Source organism: Dendronephthya gigantea, unplaced genomic scaffold (genome assembly GCF_004324835.1).
Source record: "Dendronephthya gigantea isolate DGI-Jeju-01 unplaced genomic scaffold, DenGig_1.0 000002F, whole genome shotgun sequence".
Classification (NCBI taxonomy): Eukaryota; Metazoa; Cnidaria; class Anthozoa; order Malacalcyonacea; family Nephtheidae; genus Dendronephthya; species Dendronephthya gigantea.
This window is the reverse complement of record NW_021163012.1, coordinates 412,432-432,845: the sequence shown is the minus strand read 5'-3', so window position 1 is coordinate 432,845 and position 20,414 is coordinate 412,432. Positions and strand designations below refer to the sequence as shown.

Sequence of the window (20,414 nt, the reverse complement as noted above, 5' to 3'; positions counted from 1 at the left end):
AGAGTCTGGGAGTGAGAATAGAAAAATGATATTTTTTCAAAAATCATTCTAGCCATGTGGAGAAAAAACCTTGTGAAAATGTGAATATTTTGAAAGAGAAACGGGAATTTAGAAGTCCTAAAGCGGGATGAAGTGTTGAAAAAGTTTATGTGATAATATTGACGGTTTTGGGTCTTATTTTTTCGCAGTTAAATTGCGCAAATAAAGTGATAGGTAAATATGTCATCTCCGCAACTTGGTGCTCAGACAGTTTCTAAAACTATCCAAGATTTGCAGATAGAAGTTCAGGTACGTTTATAGTGATTATATATCTATCCATTATAGCCATGTTGCACATGATTAAGAATTTGACAAATATACCGAATAACAAACCTGTTTATGTACTTTCAATTCTTACAAATTAGTTGATAAATTGTAACTTCCCCCCCCCGAAATGAACTCTGAGTTTTACAGTTTTAGTAAAGTCAAAAAGCCTGTTTTCATATATATTTTTCTCTTTTAAGTCATTTGGCCCAGGACCTTATACCCCAGAGCAACAGAAAAAGATCAACCAGTTCATGGTTTTCCAGAAAGCTGCTGGCGCTCAGGATCAAGCGACGGTAAGATTACTTTTGTAAAATGCATTAAACATTTTTGCACTGTGTAATAACTATTAAATAACATCTTCGGCAATCATTTTTGTAGTACCTTCCTGTAAGGCCACCTGGTTCAAGTCCTCCTCTTGTCATTATGTCTTCACCGTCATCTGCTCCAATGCAAGTACAAACATCTTCTGGGAAACAACCTGTTGTCATGACGACATCAAATCTCCGAGGGGTATCGCCAGTTCTACCACAAGGAGCTGTACTCATGCAACAGACCATCAAAACATCTTTACCCAATCAAGGAAACAACTCTGCAACACAGTCTCCATCTAAAGTAACAATCATTGGTAATAAAGGTTCATCATCTTTATCACAGCTTTCCCTCTTAGCTCAACATCCACAAGGTCATGCACCTACCACACAAATTCATATCAAACCAAACACAAGTGGACAAACATTTACAGCAGCTTCTAATGCAGCAAGTGCAACCATTCAACGCCAGGTTTTGCCTGTTCAAACTTTGCCAGGTAATTTGTTAAATAGCTATTTAACACAAACATGCATATCAAGTTAAAATAGAGAAGTTCTATTAAGTATTATTGGATTATATTTTTAATTATTTGAATGAGCTAAATGTATGCTGTGTCTTCAGCTGGTCATTCTCCTGTCCAAATGGTGGCTTCCATACCAGGTCACCAAGCACCTGCAGGACATGTTCTGACTGCTGTAAACATTCCACAGAAACACGCCATTGCACAGCGACCAATTGCACCTCATGGTATTGCAATACAACAAACAGCTCAAGGGACTCCAATGGTAATCCAGGTAACAGCAGCACCTACAGCTCAGGGTAAACCTACATTGGTACAAACCACTGCTCAAGTAAAAAGTGCTATCTCTGGAGGAACACATGTACAACAAAGTGGAAGCAATGAGAGCTTGAAAGCTCCTATCTCTGCTGCACCAAAAATGGCCCAAACAAGTCAAGGTAAAACAGATCTGTGTGTATCATTATCAGCATGTAGATTTGCAGATTTGAGTCTTGATTTACTAATTTCCCATATTCTAGGACTTCACTCAGTTGACTCTTTGAATTCAGAACCCCAGACAGTTTTGTCCAGAAAAAGACTTCAAGAACTGTTACAAGAAATTGATCCTCGGGCAACACTGGATGAAGATGTTGAAGATGTATGTTCTATAGGGACCTCAGTTTTTCTGTATTAAATCAATCTAAATCTGTTATGGAATGCAAGAAGGTTTTATGTTTACACTCCTGTTGTTTAGATTTTACTACAGATTGCAGATGATTTCATTGAAAGTGTTGTTAATTCTTCCTGTCAAATTGCCAAACATCGCAAGTCAAATGTTTTAGAAGTTCGTGATATACAAATGCATCTTGGTAAGTTAGACCTTTAGAAGTAAAACAATCAATTTACATGAAATAATAAGAGATGTAATAATGCACTTTTTTTCTTTGAATTTTTAGAGAGAAATTGGAATATGTGGGTTCCTGGTTATGGAACTGAGGACTTCAAACAACAGAAAAAACTTGGCTCAACTGAAGCACACAAACAGGTGAGAAATTCATCCAGTTTTGGAAAGAATAACAATGGTCAATTTATTATTACATGGTTTTTCTTGACACTTGTTTCCTGTTGTTGTAGCGACTTGCATTAATCAGGAAATCTATGAAGAAATGAGGTCTAAATAGTCATGGCAAAGTTGGATGAAGTTTTAAAATTCTTTGTGTATAGCCCATGTTTGAGAGTTCTTTCAGAGTAATTATTATGAGCTGGAAATAAGTTGCTGTGTAAAAGAAATTGTTTATACAAGACACAAGCACTTTGCACAAAAATAGCCAGCAATGAAGGCAAGCATATTACCTACCTAGTGAAAGAAACTAATTTTTTAGTGAAAACTGTTTATATTGCTATTTTTTGTGTTAATTGTACATATTTAGATAAATATGATGGTAAGCATCCACAATTTTGTTAAGTCCGATAGAAAATGGCAAGGACAAAGTCAGACTGAACTGAAGCAACTCATTGTGTGTGCAAATATAGGAGTTCATAGCTAGCATTATTGGTTTTGTAAATAATATATAACACTCAACCTTCTCCATAGTCATAGTACACCATACTATAAACCCACAAAAACTTGAGTAGACCACTCAGTTAGTAACCACACATATGGATGATTAATTGTTTTATAATATTCTATCTATAATGATTGTACTTTTTGTTAGTACAGAAAAAAATTTGAACCAAACACTAAATATATTTACAATAAATTCAGCAAACGATAAATTAAATTAGGATATATAATCCTTTCTTTCCAAAGTCACTTTTTAGAAATGGAATCCAGATTGTGGCATTGCTGGTTGTCCAAACTGGAATGTTGCTGTGCCATCATTTATGCTTTGTGGAGCTACTGTCAAGTCCTCTTCCTGTTAAGGTAACAAATTCTGTTTTAACAGTTCCAGTGAAACTATATTATTTTTACCAAACATCCATTAGATTTGGACTGATATATCTTTACCTCAGTTTGGAAATATTTGTCAATAAGATTCTGTGCCGCTTGAAAGACTTGCTCGTTTTCATGTTGTTGCAGTTCCTCTATCTTATCAAGTCCTAGTAAATGTTCAGAATGATTAAAAAGGGTCTTAAAAGCATCTGTAGTACCGGGCCTGACAAGATAAACAGTACCTGTACATTCTTCGATTCTTAAAGCAACATCGTCAAGCATGTTCATTTGATCACTTTTCTAAAAAAAGAAAATTGGTTTTAAAAAGATGGATCGCTAAACAAATTATATCTCTACTACATTTCAGTGAAGACTGAGAACTAAACTTACATTTAAGATGTGGTTGAATGCATCTAGCAAGACCAATATGACCTGATAGAAGAAAATAAAACATTGAAAAGGAAGGTGTATTGTAAAATTAATGACATTTGCTACACAATTGCTGCTTGAGATTTTTAAATGATTTCCTTTGTCTCTCTTCAAGGGGGAACCTGTTACCTTGGGTTCTTTGACTGTCAGCAACTTGCACAAGAATGGAATAGCTCCACATTTGTCAACAAGATACCGGATCTGAAATGAATTGCAATTTGCAAGGAGTACGTTATTGTTAGATCAGAAAATGATGCAGATTTTGGCACCCGCTACCACTTGTGTGACCAGGGCTTATACATTCATTCAATCTAATTCAGTTTCACATTAGGATACATATTTACCTGTTTTTGGTTACTACCAGAAGTCAGGTTTGTGATCACCCACACAGCCTCTTTTTGGCTCTTGTAATCTCCCTGATCCATGATTTGTAATATTACAGGGACCAAACCAGCATCTATGACAGCCTGAAAAGAGGAGTTATTTAGGTGCAAAAAATCTGTGAGAAAATTATGATCTCAACTCTTATCAAAAATGAGAAAGATCTATTAAGAAGAGGGGGAGTTGCTTGTCAATGAAACATGAAGAAACTTACATAGAAATAACCAAAAGAGGGCCGAGAGTACTTACCTGGATTTGGTTTTCATTTCCTGCTGTGATATTAGATAAGGCCCAAGCTGCTTCCTAAGAGGAGAAAAGAGATATGTACCAGACTGATTAGATGTACCACACCAATGGAGAAAATTCAAAATGAAAGACAGGTACAACAATTACCTTGATCAAAGTGTTCTTTTTGTGTGTGAGTAAAGCCCCAAAATACTGCAAGGCTCCAAGGTCTAAGACATGCTATAATATATAATTATACAAATAAAATCTTGGTTATTTATTCAGACATTTACCATTGCATAAATGAAGGTGTACTAATTTGTATACGGTACAAAAGCAACAGTCATGTACCTGTGTTTGATTGTCATTACCAGTAACAACATTACCAACTGCTCTTAAAGCTGGTGTCTATATTAGTTAAAATGAATTAGCATGATTATAATTTGAGATTTTAAATTATATTTGAGAAATTATATAAATTCTTACCAGAATATTAAGCTGGTTTGTACCAAGAAGTTCCACCAGTTTTGGTAAAACATTTGCATTGATTACTGCCTGTAAAATACGAAAGAATTAATTCGTATTAACTTTAATTTTTATCTAATAGTATTCAGATAATATATTTTCTCACTTGAATTTTCTCGTTAGGTCCATCTGTGAGGTAGGAGAGTGCCCAGCAAGCATCAGCAACAACCTCATTATCAGTATAGTTTATCAGGTAGGCAAGTGCTGGCAAGAGCTAAAAATGGAATAAACTAGCAATTAGAAAAAATAATTAGAATAATTACAAAACTTAATTGCAACTTTTGTACCTGTTGAACAGCAGAAAATGGCGGAGGTGGATTCTTGTTTCGACAAAGGTTCGACACTGTCCATGTGATATTTCTTAGATATGATGGCTGCAATGATGAAGATAGTTTATCTCGTTCATTCCAAGACAGAGATTTCTTGAGAATAATACATGCCTTGTATCTGGATTATAAGTATATTTGTACAAGTACCTGCAAACCAGGCTTTTGCATTAACTCCAGTAATTTTGATACAACACCATACTCTGATGTCAAAACTTTGTCACGTAATTTTGGTCCATCACCTGATAATAATTAGGTTAAGGTTTTAGTTGTAGCTCACTTGATTTATGTTGTAAACAATTAAATAAATGAAGTCCATTTAACCGGCTTCACCTGCAATGTTTCCAATTGCCCAGACTGCCTGTTCCCGCACTTTCTCATTGGAAGAAGACAATAGTTGAATAAACTGTGATAGAGCTCCTTTATGAAGGTAAAGAAATGAGTTGGTGTTGAACAGCGAGGATGATTAGGGAATCTTCGAATGATGGGGGCGTACCTGCATTAACCACAATCCATGTTTGATCTGATGTTCCAGATGCAATGTTCGTCAATGCCCACGCAGCTTCAAACTGAATGTCAGATCTAAAAGTTGGGGAAGAAAGAGAGAGACTTATAACACACCAGCTGGCTGTCATGGTAACTTGCTTTAAGGTGAATTAATGAATTCATTGCTGGCATTTGCCTAATATTAACTTACACACTTTGCTTCAAGCATTCAACTAGTTTTGGGACAAGACCAGCTCTAAAAATGACAAATGTTAATAAATTAGTTTTAATGCTAATTGGTCAGGTTTAATCAAGAAAATTTATACATACTGTATAACATCATTGATTGGAGGGTTTCTTTCTCTTGACAACATTTTTCTGCAAAAAAATGAATTACAGGTTGATTCCTAATTTCTCTTATTTAGCAATATCTTTTACCAAAAGCACCAGATACCTACCTAGATGCTTGAACAGCAGCAAACACTTGATCTTGTGTGCTGTTTGAAACAAGAACCTGATAGATCTGTGCCGGAGAGAGTGACTGACTATTGGCAGCATTATTCTCTTGTAAGGGCTCTGGATTTACTGAAACATTCCTTCGTTTCAAGATTTGATCATCACGCTTTGACTACAATAGATGGATGATGATACTTTAACCAAGAAATGCTGATTTGGGAGGGTTTCAATACACATATTCTACATGGTTTATATGCTGAATTATTTTAATGGAACACATTATTTTTTTATTTTAGCTATATTGTATATGAACAACATCACATGATCTCATTGGAAAATTGAAAAAGATTGCAGGAATCATGTTGAATCATGTTGAAAAAATACAGAAGAAAATCTGTCTTTAATATAGCGTAAATGGCACTCGAACCTACGATCCACGATTCCTCTGAGGAGCTTTGACCACTCTCGCCATGAGGTATATTGCCTTCTTTCGATATGACGAAATTGATCTAATATTTTGCTATATTATAATACATTAAGCTACCTTTCTTAGTTCAATCGTTACTTCGTTTCGTCGTCTTCTACATTCCTAAAGAAAGAAACCATTTTTCAAATTTTAATGCGAATGAATCGCATTTGAAGACACCATTGGAAGCCAGAATTTTTTGGGAGATGATCGCAGATTTTTTCGACTTACATCGTCCTTTCCCATATTTTTAAAGTTCCGTAAGCGGTTATTATTTTCCTTCCCAACCACAGGCATTTTTATGTATATATTATGGAGAAAAACTGTACAAATTTCTTACAAAAAATACAACGAGTGGTCTTTATCTTCCACAAACGTGTTGTAAATGATTTGATAAAGTACAAAAAAATTTAAAATATGTCTCAAGTACATCTAAAAGCATCTGATTGGTTGAGCTAAATTCTAGCCAATGAAATTCCAAGTTTTATCAACGGTTCATCGAACGAAGCCATTTGATTGGCTGATTGATTTAAATGCCTGCGCAGCTTACTCCCCCTTGGAAACGAAACAAACTGCATGGAAACCAATATGGCGGGCGATGGTGCGAAAGTTTGATATGTTTTAAAAATGTTATTTTAAAGGCATAAGATGTCAAAAGGAAAGCGAGCAAAGAGTGGTTCTGCTCATGATATCAATAAGTGGGAAAATGGCCTAATTCAAGCTTCGTTGAATGAGGTAATACATTGAAATCGTAGCATAAAGTTTGAATTTTTGTATTTTTACTATTTATAAAATTACTATTTACTTATTTACAACGCTGTTTGTTGACGTTTGATGCACCAGTCTCCTTAGGTGAATTTATATTTCAAAAAATATTAAATTTTTTTTCCAAAGGATGCATGGAAAACATGCGTTTTTTTCCTCGTTTCAAATAAACCTGAAGACGATGATTTGATAAACATTTCATCTGCAGTAATTTCCACTGGTTTGAGAAAGTTGTTCAGTGTCATTTCGAAAGAACAGTTGTATAGAGAGGTATGGTATATGATTTTTAAGACTCGTATGTGAAAACTAAGCTAATAATTTCTGCACATATGGTTTAGGTGAAAGAATTTACAAAGGCAATATCCAGTGGCGGAGGAAAAGGGAAAACTGCAGTAAAACTACCGGAGTTTGTTGAAATCTGTGAACAAGTTAAACCATTCATTGACCAAGGGGAAGATATTCCTTCCAGTTTACTTGCAAAACTTCTTAAATTTAAACTGCTGCAACTGAAAACAAAGGACATTGAAAGAAGAGAAGAAGCTGATAAGGTTTTCTGACATCTTGTTGCTTTCTGTATTATTCAATCTTTATTTGTCTAAAACATGAATGTCTTTCAGGAAAAGGCAAAATCAGCAAGTGGTAAGAAAGGAGATAAGAGTCCAGATAAGAGATCAAAATCTCCAAAGAAGAAGGGAAAGAAAGGGGAGGCTGAACGTCCTCCATCACCAAAAAAAGATACAAAACTTAAGAAAAGAGGAGAAGTTGAGGATACTTTTAAAACTATAGGTTTGTGTTTTGATTGAAGTTCTTCCTTGTTGAGTAATATCTTCACCAGAATTGTTTTCACCATAATTTATCTTCAATAACCACCATAAAATTATCACCATGTGTCCTACAGATTGCTATATTAGGTCATTGTTTTCCAACATCATCATGCATCATCAATAACCACCAATGAATTATCACCAAGTGTCCTCCTACTAAATAGTCTACTCTCTTCTTTCTCAAATAATCCCTTCTCTTTCTGTAGATGATGAACCAGATGAAGAAGGAAGTCCACAACATTATGTTCTGATTCATGGCTTCCTCTCTGCCTCAACTCTTCACCATCTTGCAAACATTGGTGTTCATGTGAATGCTATCATTAAGCTGCAACAGGAAGAGTACAGATGCAAGCCTCAAGAACATCCTAAAGAGGAAATGCATGAAGATGTTGAAGAAGAGGTGAGCAGATTCTAGCTCTCATGAATGGATGAAATATATTTGTTGTACTCAGACATAATACTGCCTAATATATATATCAAGAAAGAGAAGAAAAAAATAATCCAAATACGACTCATACAATCCACAATACAACTTTCACAAGCTCCCTTTTACAACTCTGATATCTCCTCTTGAAAGGGTGAAGAGGTGGAAGTTGCTGGTGTGGAGAAAGATGTTGAGGCAACAGATGAATCTTCAAAAGATGAAGAGGAACTGGCAAAGTTCTGGAGTGAATCTGATGAGCTTGTACTCAGCGCTCCAACAGGACATAAACTAAAAGATATTGCAAAATATGAAGTGACTGTCTCTAATACCTTGCCTGTTGATCAAAGTTTAGATCAAGTTGAAGCTGAGAAGAAGGTACAATGAATATAATTCTTTGCTTCTTAATTTGCATCGTACAGTGTGCAATAGTCTTCATGCACGCGATTCTTCATGCACGAGGTGATTTGATTCGATTTAAAGTTGCACTCTAGTATGGGGTTTGTAGATTTGTGTTCAACCAATAAATCCGTGGTTTATTTATCCTAAACTTCATCCTTCTTCGTTTTGTTCTTTGTCATGAAAAAGCACTTCATTCCACTATGTCAGTCTCATGACGTGCAGCTCACCGCGTATTTCCATTTATTTCCAGAACGAGCTTGGCACGGCAATATTTGAGAAGATTGCCAACGTGTGCTACGATATGCTGGATCATCACAAATCATACCAACGTTTCCTGGCCGCGATGAAATTACTTCATGTTCCAGTTCATGCAGCAAATATCACAACAGATGTTCAAGAAGCTGTCACAACAGGTAACGTTTGCACTTTTGAAAACGCGCTCTAGAACAAACACTTGCTTAGTCCAGGCTCTTTTTCAGACAATTGTTTTTTTCTTTCTTCTAGATTCTTTAAATCAAGTTGAAATCGACACGCGTTACTTCAATCACCTGTTGGAAAGTGTTCCTGACGAGAGTATCAGTGTTCCGCTTGTGTTGCACTGCCTTCTGGAACAGGTAAGCTGGACTTTTGACCTCTAGCTAGGGGGAACAGTTTAGAACTGATAGAACCATCCAGTATAAAGTTACTTCAGTCATCTATCGATCGAGTACGTATAAAGGAGTGCTCTTGAAAATTAATAAAAAAATCTTGTCTGAGTATTGGTTGCATTCTTCCATAGGTAGTTGTTACTGTGGACGAAACTGATCCATTCGCAAAACAAAAAGAAATCAGAGAAGATGGTTTGGACAATGATCTCGCTGCGCATATCAATACTAAGATGGCTAATCTTGCTTTAACAACCGCCGAAAAACAGGTGCGTCTACATTGCTATGTTGTACAAATGTCTTGTTCTCCATAGCTCATCCATTGACCTTCGTTTTATTTCTCTCGTCAGGAAATACTCGAGGAGACGAACGTGAAGAAGCGGGATGACAACGCAAAGATTCCGGTAATTCTGGAACACAACGATAAACTCTCGCAACGCTTGCATTATCTGGAAGATATTTCTATTCTCGATGGACTCGACACGGAGAGGGCCATGTTAGAAATATCAGCTTCACGTGATCTCGATATGTTTCCAAGAAGAACAACTGCAGAATTCATGGAAAGTAACGCACGATTTCATCAGTTCATACAACATTGTTCATTTCCAAGTGCAGAGGACGTCTCGTATCTTTTAAAGAAGTATACGTTTGAAGGTAGTTGGCGAATCGGATCGTTTTACCTGGACTGTTAGGACTCTCCTTTATTAATTCATCTACAAGAGAAAACTAAACTATAACCTTATTCTTAATGGATAGCTCGTTAAGTTGTAAACTGTTCTTCCGGGAGATCCGGCAAGGATTGTCTTTTATTGACCCAGTGTTCTTGTTTTAAAAGAAACCTAAACTAAACTAACTTTATTTATACCGGATAGCTCGTGTAAACTGTTCTTCCTAGAGATCCAGCAAGCCGGATTGTCTTTTATTGACCCAGTGTTCTTGTTTTAAAAGAAACCTAAACTAAACTAACTTTATTTATACTGGATAGCTCGTGTAAACTGTTTTTCCTAGAGATCCAGCAAGCCGGATTGTCTTTTATTGACCCAGTGTTCTTCTCTTACAGGAATACCTCTCAAAAGCGTGGACGGCAATGGCAATGTGGTAGAACAGCGGCTATCTTCTTACAAAAATCCCTGGGATGATCCATACTCAGACTTCATGAAGTATAACAGCGCACGTGAACAGGGCATGATAAAGAGTGATGTAGACCCAGCGAGTGTATCAGCTGCAGTCAATCTTGTGTCGTACAGAAACCTCAATGAATGGTGTTACGTTGAAGAGTTTGATCAAAATACCTTCACTCAGGTATATTATACCCCATATTAAATTATTATATTCGTGGAACGATATATCTTTTTACAGGATCTTTTGGAAATACAGTTAGAGCGATCAAGTATAAATAAAGTTAGATTAGTTTAGGTTTCCTCCTGTAGTAAAACTGGATCGATAAGAAATATTCTTTTCATCATCTTTACAGGTTCTTGAAGATGTTCGTCATTCCTATCCATTCGTGGACACGTATTACCACAAACACGATGACACTTTGCTGCTGGTTCATTACAACCCCATTGGTAAACAACTCTTCAATACCTCGTGTTGGAACGTGAAACTTCTCTCAAATGTCGGCTTCAGGAACTACCTGGAACACATCAGCAGCATGATACGCGAGTGGAATCTTCAGCAAGACAGGCTTGAAGAAGAGAACAACAAGACTCCAACACCCGTCCCTCCGACACCAGAGCCTCCGAAAGCCGACATCAAGATTGGCAGCCGCTACGGGCTAAAAACCAGAGCAGAGATCGCGGCGCTGAAGGCAGAGGAAGATGACAAGGGCAAGAAGAAGGGAAAGAGAAGTGCTCGAAGCAGAACACCTAAAAGTGGTAAAAAAGGTTCTGCTACTGAAAAGAAAGGTATTTTCTCACCTCATACACAGTGTCGTTTTAAACCTGCACATGTAACGAAACCTAGGAAAGACGTTGATACTTACATGAACTGAAAAATGATACGAAAATCGCACATAGTTGCTGCAAAGCACGATGCAAACCCACGCATACGCACAATAAACTATTACCTTACCTCAATTACTTACTATAACTGGGTTTCAAAATGATCCTCACTGGAAACTATGACGTCCCATTTCTCGTTTCCAGGCAGCAGTACAAAAAGTAGAGTGCCCTCCTCTGGCTCGCCAGGACGAACAATGAAAGGAAGTAAAGGTCGTCTTGCAAATGAAACGGAAACACAGCCGGAAGTCGACGATGAAGCACTGATGGATGACGAAGAGAGATACGATTTCCTGGGCTATGACGTAGGGGACGATCTCATACACGTGACTGGTGTCCAGACTTCTATGTTCCCGTGCGATGGCGGCGAGATACGAGTGGAGAAGACGCAGTATGTCCGAGGTCCATGCTCTGTTTCCACAACAGTTCACAAGGATGGCGATATCTTAAAGTTATATTTCCTTGAACCGATAGAGGAAATTTTACCGGAACAGCCAAGTGAGATTATTGCCAGTCCCCAAGTGGAAGCAAATGAGGATCCGGAACAGACCGAGGATTCTGCCGAGACTCTGAATGAACCAAGCGACGAGGGTGTTGAGAAGAGTGAGTTTGAAGCGAACGAGAAAACAGCTTCATTTCATCAAGATGTTGTTGTGGAGAACGATGAACGATCACCAGAGCCAGCGGTTCCTGCGTTCTGTACGCATGCGTCGTTTGTTGCACAGCTCAATGATGGCATGGTGATCACGAGCAGTGGCTTCGGACCGCAAGGAACGACTGGAAAGCAAGGAGAGAGTGCAGGAGGAGATTGTAGTGGAGCAGGTACAGTAGGAAGAATGACAGTGTTTGAAGCCAAGTTGTAGGCTTTCAAGAGTATGTTGCATTCAACTGCGCCAAAAGGCACATTTAATGAGTTCTAGCGAATGAATTATATCCTCCTTTTCATTTTCTAGCTGTTCCGCTTGATCCCAGTCCGCCACCAAAACCTTCCTCGCCTAAATCACGTAAGAAAAATGAGGAAGAAGCGAAACGTTTGGAGGAATTGAGATTGGTTGAAGAGAAACAACGCGCTGAGGTCGACGCCAGGTAAGAGACATTTCTAAGTAGTTTACGTTACCAGAGTAAGCTGAAGATATCACAGAATAACTTACATTATCCTCATTCAATTATATTTTCTAGAAAGTTAAAGGAGCTCCAAGAATCTATGAAAAATCCTTTCCACGAAATCTTCGTGAGTTGCCCAGATGGTTTGCATGTGTCGTATCGCAACGATGAGAACTATAGTAGTGTTGATGACTCTGGAGGTGTCGTTGTGCGTCAACGTTATCCTGTCAAGTCACGTGGCTTGCATGAATGCGAGGCTACGCGTGGTGAAGTTGCCATGCGCGAACTCTCAAGATCGATCATGACAGATGGGACAGTGATTAAGGTAGAAAAGAGTAGTAGTAAAACTGGATCACCAACAGTAATCTCGCTCAGACGAAATGTTGAAATATAAATGCTTTCATCCATAGATGATGCTTGATAATTCAATTGAAGTTCTCAAGCCTGACGGATCAGTGAGTACGTGCCCTGTCTTTCCTGAAAAATCGGCAGATCCAGCCGAGAGCTTGGAGCGTCATACTCTCGCTCAACTGTCATCAAATCGTAAAGGACAGGCAAGCAACAATGCGATGACTTCACAGCCTGATGAAGTCGATGATCAATTGGAGACAACGTCTGAATTGAACGCTCATTGGACAACTGTCACTGCTGATGGCGAGCGATTGCTTCAATGTCATGATGGTACTGAGAAATACCTGGACACCGTCAAGCTTTCTGTTGCAACATGTCCAGTCTCTCATCAGGTAAATAAATTGTACTTTAAAAACACTTGCAATTAATACTGAAATTTTCTGTTCTTGATAGATTTGCAAAGTGGATAAGTTACGCAATTTTTGCGATTTCAGGTTACATGCGTCTTTTGTTTTCCTCGTAGATTTATAAAACTCGCGAGGATAACGTCATAACCGTCATCCGTCCCGACGGGACGCAGATCGTTGAACACTCGGATGGTACTCGTGTTACCACGTTTTACGATGTCGTCCGAACGGAAGTTCGTGCTGCAGACAAGGAGACTGGCGAGGAGGCCGAGTATGAGTCGCACGTATGTAAACATGTTAAGGTGGAGTGTGAAGGTTTTGCAACGGTTGTTATGGAAACAGAGCATGGCTCTTCACGCACGTTGTTTGGAAATGGTAGTTGTATCCGCACTGAGACGAATGGCGAGTGTCTGCTTGAGAAATCAGATCGATCTAAACTTTATTTTGATATCAAAGGTGCGTATAATTTAATCCTCATTTCACTTTACTCTCCCCAACTCTTTCCTACTTTATTATACTCTAATTACCCCCAAATTCCACTGCGCTTTTCTGTAGCTAACCCCACTCTATCTTACTTTACCCTTCAATATCTTACCGTACTCTATTTCTTCCCTACTTCATTCAACTTTACTCTTATCTAGCTTACTCTATGTGACTGAATATTTAATTCTATATTCACCACATTGTCTTAATTTTCCACTGATCAATAATCGTGCGTAATTTCAATCACTTCAGGCAATATTGCATACCTTCCCCAAGATCTATCCAGTAATGCGGGCTGCCTAAAGTTTAGTGATCTTGACGATAACTCTCTGAAGGATCGTCCTGGTGTTTATTTACTACGAACAACATCGCAAACTTGCTGCGAGCTCTCAGATCAACAAGGCAATGTCTTCTTAGCGTACACGAATGGTGAGACCAAGGTTACGGAATCAGAGAACGGCATCAACGATAGCGCACATGTGCCTCGCTTCTTTGTCATGCGCCGAGATGGTACTGGGTACGAGTTATTACGTCATCAAGACGTGGGAGAATACTTGAAGGCAGCACAAGATGACGCCACGACGGCAGTCCTGAGAACACCCGTGGAGGGCTTGCCTGGTGTCACGGGGATTACTGTTCTAAAGCCATTTCCAGGTAAAACTATGAGCATCTTATTGTTAATTATCTTATGATTATTTTATGATTATCCAGGTTAAACTATGAGCATCTTATTGTTAATTATCTTATGATTATTTTATGATTATCCAGGTTAAACTATGAGCATCTTATTGTTAATTATCTTATGATTATTTTATGATTATCTTATGATTATTTTATGATTATCCAGGTAAAACTATGAGCATCTTATTGTTAATTATCTTATGATTATTTTATGATTATCCAGGTTAAACTATGAGCATCTTATTGTTAATTATCTTATGATTATTTTATGATTATCCAGGTTAAACTATGAGCATCTTATTGTTAATTATCTTATGATTATTTTATGATTATCCAGGTTAAACTATGAGCATCTTATTGTTAATTATCTTATGATTATTTTATGATTATCTTATGATTATTTTATGATTATCTTATGATTATCTTATGATTATCTTATGATTATTTTATGATTATCTTATGTGATTATCTTATGATTTTTATGATTATATTATCTATTTTGATTATTTTATTCTTATGATTATTTATGATTTCTTATGATTATCTTATGATTATCTTATGATTATTTTATGATTATTTATGATTATCTTATGATTATCTTATGATATCTTATGATTATTTTATGATTATTATGATTTTTTATTTTATGATTATCTTATGATTATTTTATGATTATCTTATGATTATTTTATGATTATCTTATGATTATTTTATGATTATCCAGGTTAAACTATGAGCGTCTTAACGTTATTCTTTGTTGATTTATTAATTTAATGTTTTGTTTCTATCCTTATTCCACCACAGGAGGTGTTGGCAAAACGTGGAGGAAGGAGAAAGATGAGAAGATACTAATACCAGTTGGATTACGTGAGCGAGACTTCAAAATGTTTCCAGCTAAAGAGTTCAAGAAAGACGGACCACGATTTGGTTGTAATGCTGGTGCGTCAGAGGCATATAATTCGTATTCACAGTTTATAGTTCATCTAGCTTTATACCTTTATTAAATCTCAGTAGTTTTTCACTCATGAGTAAAATTATCTTGCAATAGACAGAGTGAAATACTAATACAGCAGATCTTTGCATGTCGTTTGTTCATGGTAATCATCTTTAACATGTAGCTACTACATATATTTTTTTACTCAAGTTTCAGGGCTCAACGTTGGAAACATGCGTAAGACTGCGCATGTTCAACCTCAGATAACTTGCCCGAAGGTTTTGGTCTTACGTCATTTAACCAAGTACGAGCCCACAGACAGCACACATCGCGAGACAATATCAGCGGCATTCCAACAATACGGTGATTACGTCACTAAACTTCGACTTCAGGCGGACAATTATTTGCCAGTCGAGTCACGAGACGCTGAGGAAATCGATAGAGCGAATAATTTAGCGAACAAGGTTAGTGCAAGGTCTGCAAACCTTCGTGAAGTATAACCGTGTTTGCACTAAAGAGCAAAAGTTGACCGAGGCTTATGACAGCTCAATCTATTAACTTGCATTGGAATGGATGAGATCGCAGAATTCTTTCATTCTTGATGCATCATTCTCAAACTTGTTTGCCCTTACGTTCATTTTCTATATAATTATTCTTCACTTTATATTTTCTAGCACGAGGCTGTAAAATCGAACAAGATTGAAATGACCAGCGATAAAGATGGTAAGCTACCACCACCAGCATGGTGTATACAGTGCACTAAGCTACCATCTATCATAAGCAGCTTGTAGATCTTCACCATCTGGTTACGGTTCAATGTTGAAATATCAGTTTCTTATCTCTTGGACAATGATATTTTAACCACTGACTCTTCCTCTTTTGATCCATAAATGGTAGCCTAAATTTTCGGATTAATTTATTTCGGATACGCCTTACCACTTCATCCTTCTGTTTCCAGGTTTACGTCAAGACTACGTCACGTCTGTCACTCCAGTAGAACAGCCACCACCACCGAGTCCAGTGTGGAAACGCCCACCAGCAGAATGGGAACGAGATAGGATCGAATTGGCGAAGTTAAACTATGGAAAACACGCGTTGCGTTACCAAGAAGTTCCGCCATATTTTGAAACGGCGCAAGGTAAGTTTTCTGTCGTGTTTTCATTTCATACCCAGCTTACCACCAGTTTGTAAATACGTTTCTGTCTTCACAGGTCAGGCGTTTCTCACTGGTTTAAAAGCCGTCCCTGATATGGAAAAACTTAGCGCGGACTTGGATAAACAGGCGTGTCCATCAGGACCCCCAAGAAACCAGCCGCATTCTTCCAGCACATCTTCCACTCCTGGACCAGTTGAAGCTGCAGATCATAGTAACCTCACTCAAGGTATGTCAGTAAAGGCAAACAACCTGAGTCCTTTTTGTTTTCATTCTATATTGAAACCAATAATGGATCCATATTAAAAAAATTGTCACTATAATGCAATTCATCGCGAAGGGTCAACCTTGCTTTACCACAGTCATACTATAATCAGTTTAAAATTTATCGGTTTTTGTCCCAGAGAATCTTGTTATTTGTGATCCTTATTCTTTTTCTCAACAATGTAGAAAACGTAGTTAGATCCTTATTCAATGTATTTGTGATTCTTGTTCTTTCTCTCAACAATGTAGAAAGCAGTGATCGAAATGACTCCAAGTCCTTGGGCAGATACAGCTCGGCTGTTTTGGAAGACCTGGATCCTGATGGAAGACATTCACCTGGTGAAGCACCCGTACAGAGCAGCACACCGTTTGCTAGTAGACCTATAAACCCCACACCCGCACAAGCTGCGGGCAGACCTACACCCATAACAAGCCGGCCTACAAACCCCACGCCCCGCCAGGCATCGAATGTGATGAATAGCGAGGGTATTCTTGATTCTCCACGCCACGTACACTCAGAGTATACACCTCTTGAAGCTCTGGTAGAGACGCAACATGAAGTATCCACTGTGGAGGACAATGATACAGCTTTGGACATGATGTCATCAAGTAAGTGACGTGATATGTGTCGACAGGAACTATCAATCTTGATGGCAGCTGTACTCCTCAACCTCGTTGCTTCCTTATAATCGATCTTTCTTATTGTTCACATTTCACAGACAGCACAAAACCCATGACAGGACTTCTTTCTAAGGTTGTGCAAAAGCTGGATAGCGCTTTTTAACGGTAGAGCCTCTCTCATGCAGAGAGGAGGCAAAGAAGGCATACCCCCAAAATCTCTTGTTAAAATCCCTTGTTTTTGTGGGGGCCCCATTGGAGGAAACGGTGCCGATGGTGCTAATCAGAAGAACACTAAGAGATTAGAATGAGATTCGGAATGACCAAGAAATATTGTGACTATTCGTCTAATCTTAAAATTTTTCTTTTTAGCACGCAGTCACTACGAAGATGATGGTCGACAGAAGAGTTTGCATGTTGATGTCACGGGCTCGCCTCGTAAAGAGGCTGTCAGATTACCAAATTCCATCTTGGGTGGGAAACCAGGCGCTTTGCCCAACACACAGGTAAGAAACCACGGTTGGAATGGTTTTGGTGAGGTTCTACCAATGAAAAATCAACCAATGGTCAGGGAAACTCGTTATGTAAAACAGTTCATATGTTGGATTTCGGCGTTCTAACATGACCGCATTGGTGGTTCAGTGGTAGAATTCTCGCCTGCCACGCGGGAGGCCCGGGTTCGATTCCCGGCCAATGCATCTTTTGCTTTTACGGCTCAAAATCGCGGCTTTTTATCACACTTAGGTATTGAGTGTTTCTTTGCTCTTGTCTCAAATAAAGTTCGACGTTTATGAGGTTAGAATTAGTTTTTAATTAAGACATTTCTAAGGAAAATTTTATGGAGTCTTCTTAGAAAACTAGAGCCAGTGCTTTGTATTCCCGTGTATATGCGCGATCGTCAGGCATACATGAAGTTTGTTGGCATAACCGTGTCAGTGTATATGTATTTTCCAATGAAAATGTGACCATATCACATTCATTTCAGTTCTCAAAATTTATCGTCCTTAATTTTTCCTTGTGGTATTTCCAACAAGACCCGAGAAAAAATAGAACTACGTTTGCGACAAATTATATTGATTAATTTGATTCTAACAGGTCCTTTTATGCATTCGAAAGCTAAAAATTGAAGCTTCTAAACGCTCATTAGTGCCCTGTATTGAGACATCAGCTGTTTTATTGGCGAGGGGAGAAAAAATTGAGGCAACGAAACAAAAAGACGGGGCTCAGGCGGGAATCGAACCCGCGGCCTCGCGCACCCAAAGCGCGAATCATACCACTAGACCACTGAGCCTTGGTCGAGATCAGATGAACAATACGTGTCTATATAGCGTTCATTGATACCCGTAAAACAACGTGGACTTGATGATGTACCTGTTGTCTGGGCAACCACAGGAAGCGCCTGACCTTTCGGACGTCAACATTTTTCGCGTGCACTTCCGGTGATTATCACGTGTTGCATCATGGCCGTCGTGTGCATTAGATAAAACCCCAGCTACCAATCGCACTCAGTAGTTTAATCATTGAAATCCTCGCCCTTGGTATTTTTACTATCGTTCGCCTTACCAAAGTAGCCAATGTTTAGATGAGTATAACTGTTCAGACCTGGTTTGATACAGTTCAGAGGCAGATTCTCCTGTCAAAGGCTTGTTGTCTTTCGTGCATGTTCGGATCTGTGTTGAGATATTTTAAGGCCCAATCAAATCTTCAACACGTTGCAAACATATTCTACTTCATCTTCGATAAACTTGCTTTTTGCTTTCTTTGCCTAATTTGCTTTCTTTCTTCACCTCAGTTCTCGACCATTGAGGAACCAGCTCGCCGTAAAGTACAGACAGTTTCTGTGGTCGGTAAAACTGGCCCCGTCATGAGAGGCTTCGAACTCTTCCCACCAGAAGTTGAGTTTGGTGTTTTGAAAGAAGGATGTACTTATATACACACAGTTTCATTGAAGAACATTGGAATCGATAGTTGTAGATTTAAAATACGTCAACCACCTCCGTCAACAGGATTGAAAGTTCTTTTCACACCAGGACCGGTACGTTGTTACGATTTTTTTGTCCTGGGCAAACCAGGAACTTTTGTAGGAGCTTTTGTGTTTGCAAACATAGTTCAGGGAACGAATGTGATTTCTTTAGCTGGAATTGTTTGTTTTTCAGCTTGAAAACTTGGCAATATATTGCCAGGAAACAAATCTACCGTATACTTAAACGCGTGTACATTTTCAGGTCGCTGCCGGAATGAACACGAAATTAAACATCGAAATATTTGCTGTTGCTGTTGGAGTCTCTGGTGAGAGTGGCATTGGATCTATTGGACATCATATTGAAATTGTGGGAGAAACTGATATAATATATCTACCTGTCACTGCAAGTATCCTTTTTAGTTTAATCCTATTTCGCCTGTTTATCTTTAAATTGCAAATGACAGTTTCATTGAAAAGATTTAGGTTTGGTTTAGACGTCGCAATTTCGTCGCGTCGAATGCAATTATAAGACAATAAATTATGGGATGATAAGCGTCATTAACTTAATTATTACCCCTATTATGGATTGTCTTTGTTGCATTCGATATCAAGAAGATAATCGACCAAGTTTAATTGACCGTAGTTTTCCTCAAACGCTTACTTCAGAATATATTGTTTCTTAACATTACACTAGCTATTTTAACAGCTTATGAATATGACAACCGCTCAGCTTCTTTACCACGAGGTTTCCATTCTCGTGGCACGCAAATGATTTCTAATCGACCTCCATCGAGGGAGGCGATTAGACCGCAAAGAGACCACGTCTATTCCAACATTGCTAAACCTTTCTGAACTAAATCATTGTAATATTATGTAATAAAATGTATTTTATCTTGTTCTTTACAAGATGGTTGTGCGGTTGTGCGCATGTCAGAGAATGCTGAATCCCGCAAGCGTGACATTGTGCGTACAGCAATGTCTATAAATACATTAGTAATAACTAAGTACATTGCTTGAATGAGCCTCACTGGTGTGGGGTGCAGGATTCAAACCTGTAGC

The 20,414-nt window shown here is 38.2% G+C and overlaps 3 protein-coding genes, 1 long non-coding RNA gene and 2 other non-coding genes across 8 annotated transcripts; 4 read left to right on the top strand and 2 right to left on the bottom strand.

Annotated features, from left to right (window-relative positions):
* Nucleotides 1-18: 18 nt before the first annotated feature.
* Nucleotides 19-2,845, top strand: LOC114532331 (transcription initiation factor TFIID subunit 12-like). 2 transcript variants are annotated; one of them, XM_028553825.1, is made up of 8 exons: nt 19-288; nt 504-599; nt 685-1,111; nt 1,237-1,572; nt 1,684-1,772; nt 1,869-1,983; nt 2,071-2,159; nt 2,249-2,845. In XM_028553825.1, exons 1-8 carry the CDS (start codon nt 220-222, stop codon nt 2,282-2,284), a joined length of 1,257 nt encoding a protein of 418 aa, XP_028409626.1. In that variant the 5' UTR covers nt 19-219; the 3' UTR covers nt 2,285-2,845. The 2 variants fall into 2 exon arrangements, with proteins under 2 accessions (XP_028409626.1, XP_028409620.1); XM_028553819.1 differs by having other exon boundaries at nt 1,654-1,772.
* LOC114532325 (importin subunit alpha-1-like) lies at nt 2,825-6,707 on the bottom strand. The gene is made up of 20 exons (XM_028553808.1): nt 6,573-6,707; nt 6,420-6,464; nt 5,878-6,047; nt 5,750-5,797; nt 5,631-5,675; nt 5,430-5,515; nt 5,267-5,353; nt 5,084-5,175; nt 4,895-4,981; nt 4,714-4,821; nt 4,569-4,637; nt 4,434-4,490; nt 4,251-4,322; nt 4,107-4,160; nt 3,821-3,943; nt 3,606-3,677; nt 3,438-3,479; nt 3,290-3,347; nt 3,123-3,214; nt 2,825-3,030 (listed from the first exon to the last, which is right to left on the bottom strand). Exons 1-20 carry the CDS (start codon nt 6,636-6,638, stop codon nt 2,932-2,934), a joined length of 1,572 nt encoding a protein of 523 aa, XP_028409609.1. The 5' UTR covers nt 6,639-6,707; the 3' UTR covers nt 2,825-2,931.
* LOC114532348 lies at nt 4,206-5,090 on the top strand. Its single transcript, XR_003687945.1, has 3 exons — nt 4,206-4,237; nt 4,731-4,800; nt 4,906-5,090. It is a non-coding gene; the product is annotated as an uncharacterized LOC114532348 (long non-coding RNA).
* On the top strand, nt 6,230-20,293 carry LOC114532312 (sperm-associated antigen 17-like). Of its 2 annotated transcripts, none has more exons than XM_028553796.1 (29): nt 6,230-6,350; nt 6,983-7,076; nt 7,236-7,376; nt 7,445-7,654; nt 7,724-7,892; nt 8,137-8,330; nt 8,508-8,729; nt 9,004-9,166; nt 9,258-9,367; nt 9,532-9,666; nt 9,748-10,051; nt 10,458-10,699; nt 10,872-11,304; nt 11,545-12,219; nt 12,351-12,483; nt 12,577-12,826; nt 12,912-13,244; nt 13,376-13,715; nt 13,995-14,396; nt 15,228-15,362; nt 15,574-15,821; nt 16,032-16,080; nt 16,316-16,495; nt 16,569-16,739; nt 17,024-17,383; nt 17,765-17,898; nt 19,185-19,427; nt 19,618-19,762; nt 20,050-20,293. In XM_028553796.1, exons 1-29 carry the CDS (start codon nt 6,346-6,348, stop codon nt 20,205-20,207), a joined length of 6,378 nt encoding a protein of 2,125 aa, XP_028409597.1. In that variant the 5' UTR covers nt 6,230-6,345; the 3' UTR covers nt 20,208-20,293. The 2 variants fall into 2 exon arrangements, with proteins under 2 accessions (XP_028409597.1, XP_028409589.1); XM_028553788.1 differs by having other exon boundaries at nt 6,231-6,350; nt 15,568-15,821; nt 20,050-20,292.
* On the top strand, nt 18,020-18,090 carry Trnag-gcc. The gene has a single exon. It is a non-coding gene; the product is annotated as a tRNA-Gly (tRNA).
* Trnap-ugg lies at nt 18,612-18,683 on the bottom strand. Its single transcript has one exon. It is a non-coding gene; the product is annotated as a tRNA-Pro (tRNA).
* Nucleotides 20,294-20,414: the final 121 nt, after the last annotated feature.

Bases quoted from the DNA above. Each gene is read 5' to 3' on its own strand.
- LOC114532331 (XM_028553819.1), top strand. From the start codon at position 220: ATGTCATCTCCGCAACTTGGTGCTCAGACAGTTTCTAAAACTATCCAA. The intron at 289-503 runs GTACGTTTATAG...TTCTCTTTTAAG, and splicing joins ATTTGCAGATAGAAGTTCAG to TCATTTGGCCCAGGACCTTA. The intron at 1,112-1,236 runs GTAATTTGTTAA...CTGTGTCTTCAG, and splicing joins GCCTGTTCAAACTTTGCCAG to CTGGTCATTCTCCTGTCCAA.
- LOC114532312 (XM_028553788.1), top strand. The intron at 11,305-11,544 runs GTATTTTCTCAC...TCTCGTTTCCAG, and splicing joins TTCTGCTACTGAAAAGAAAG to GCAGCAGTACAAAAAGTAGA. The intron at 13,245-13,375 runs GTAAATAAATTG...TTTTCCTCGTAG, and splicing joins CATGTCCAGTCTCTCATCAG to ATTTATAAAACTCGCGAGGA.
- LOC114532325 (XM_028553808.1), bottom strand. From the start codon at position 6,638: ATGCCTGTGGTTGGGAAGGAAAATAATAACCGCTTACGGAACTTTAAA. The intron at 4,638-4,713 runs GTGAGAAAATAT...CGTATTTTACAG, and splicing joins GACCTAACGAGAAAATTCAA to GCAGTAATCAATGCAAATGT. The intron at 3,678-3,820 runs GTAAATATGTAT...AATTCATTTCAG, and splicing joins CTGGTAGTAACCAAAAACAG to ATCCGGTATCTTGTTGACAA.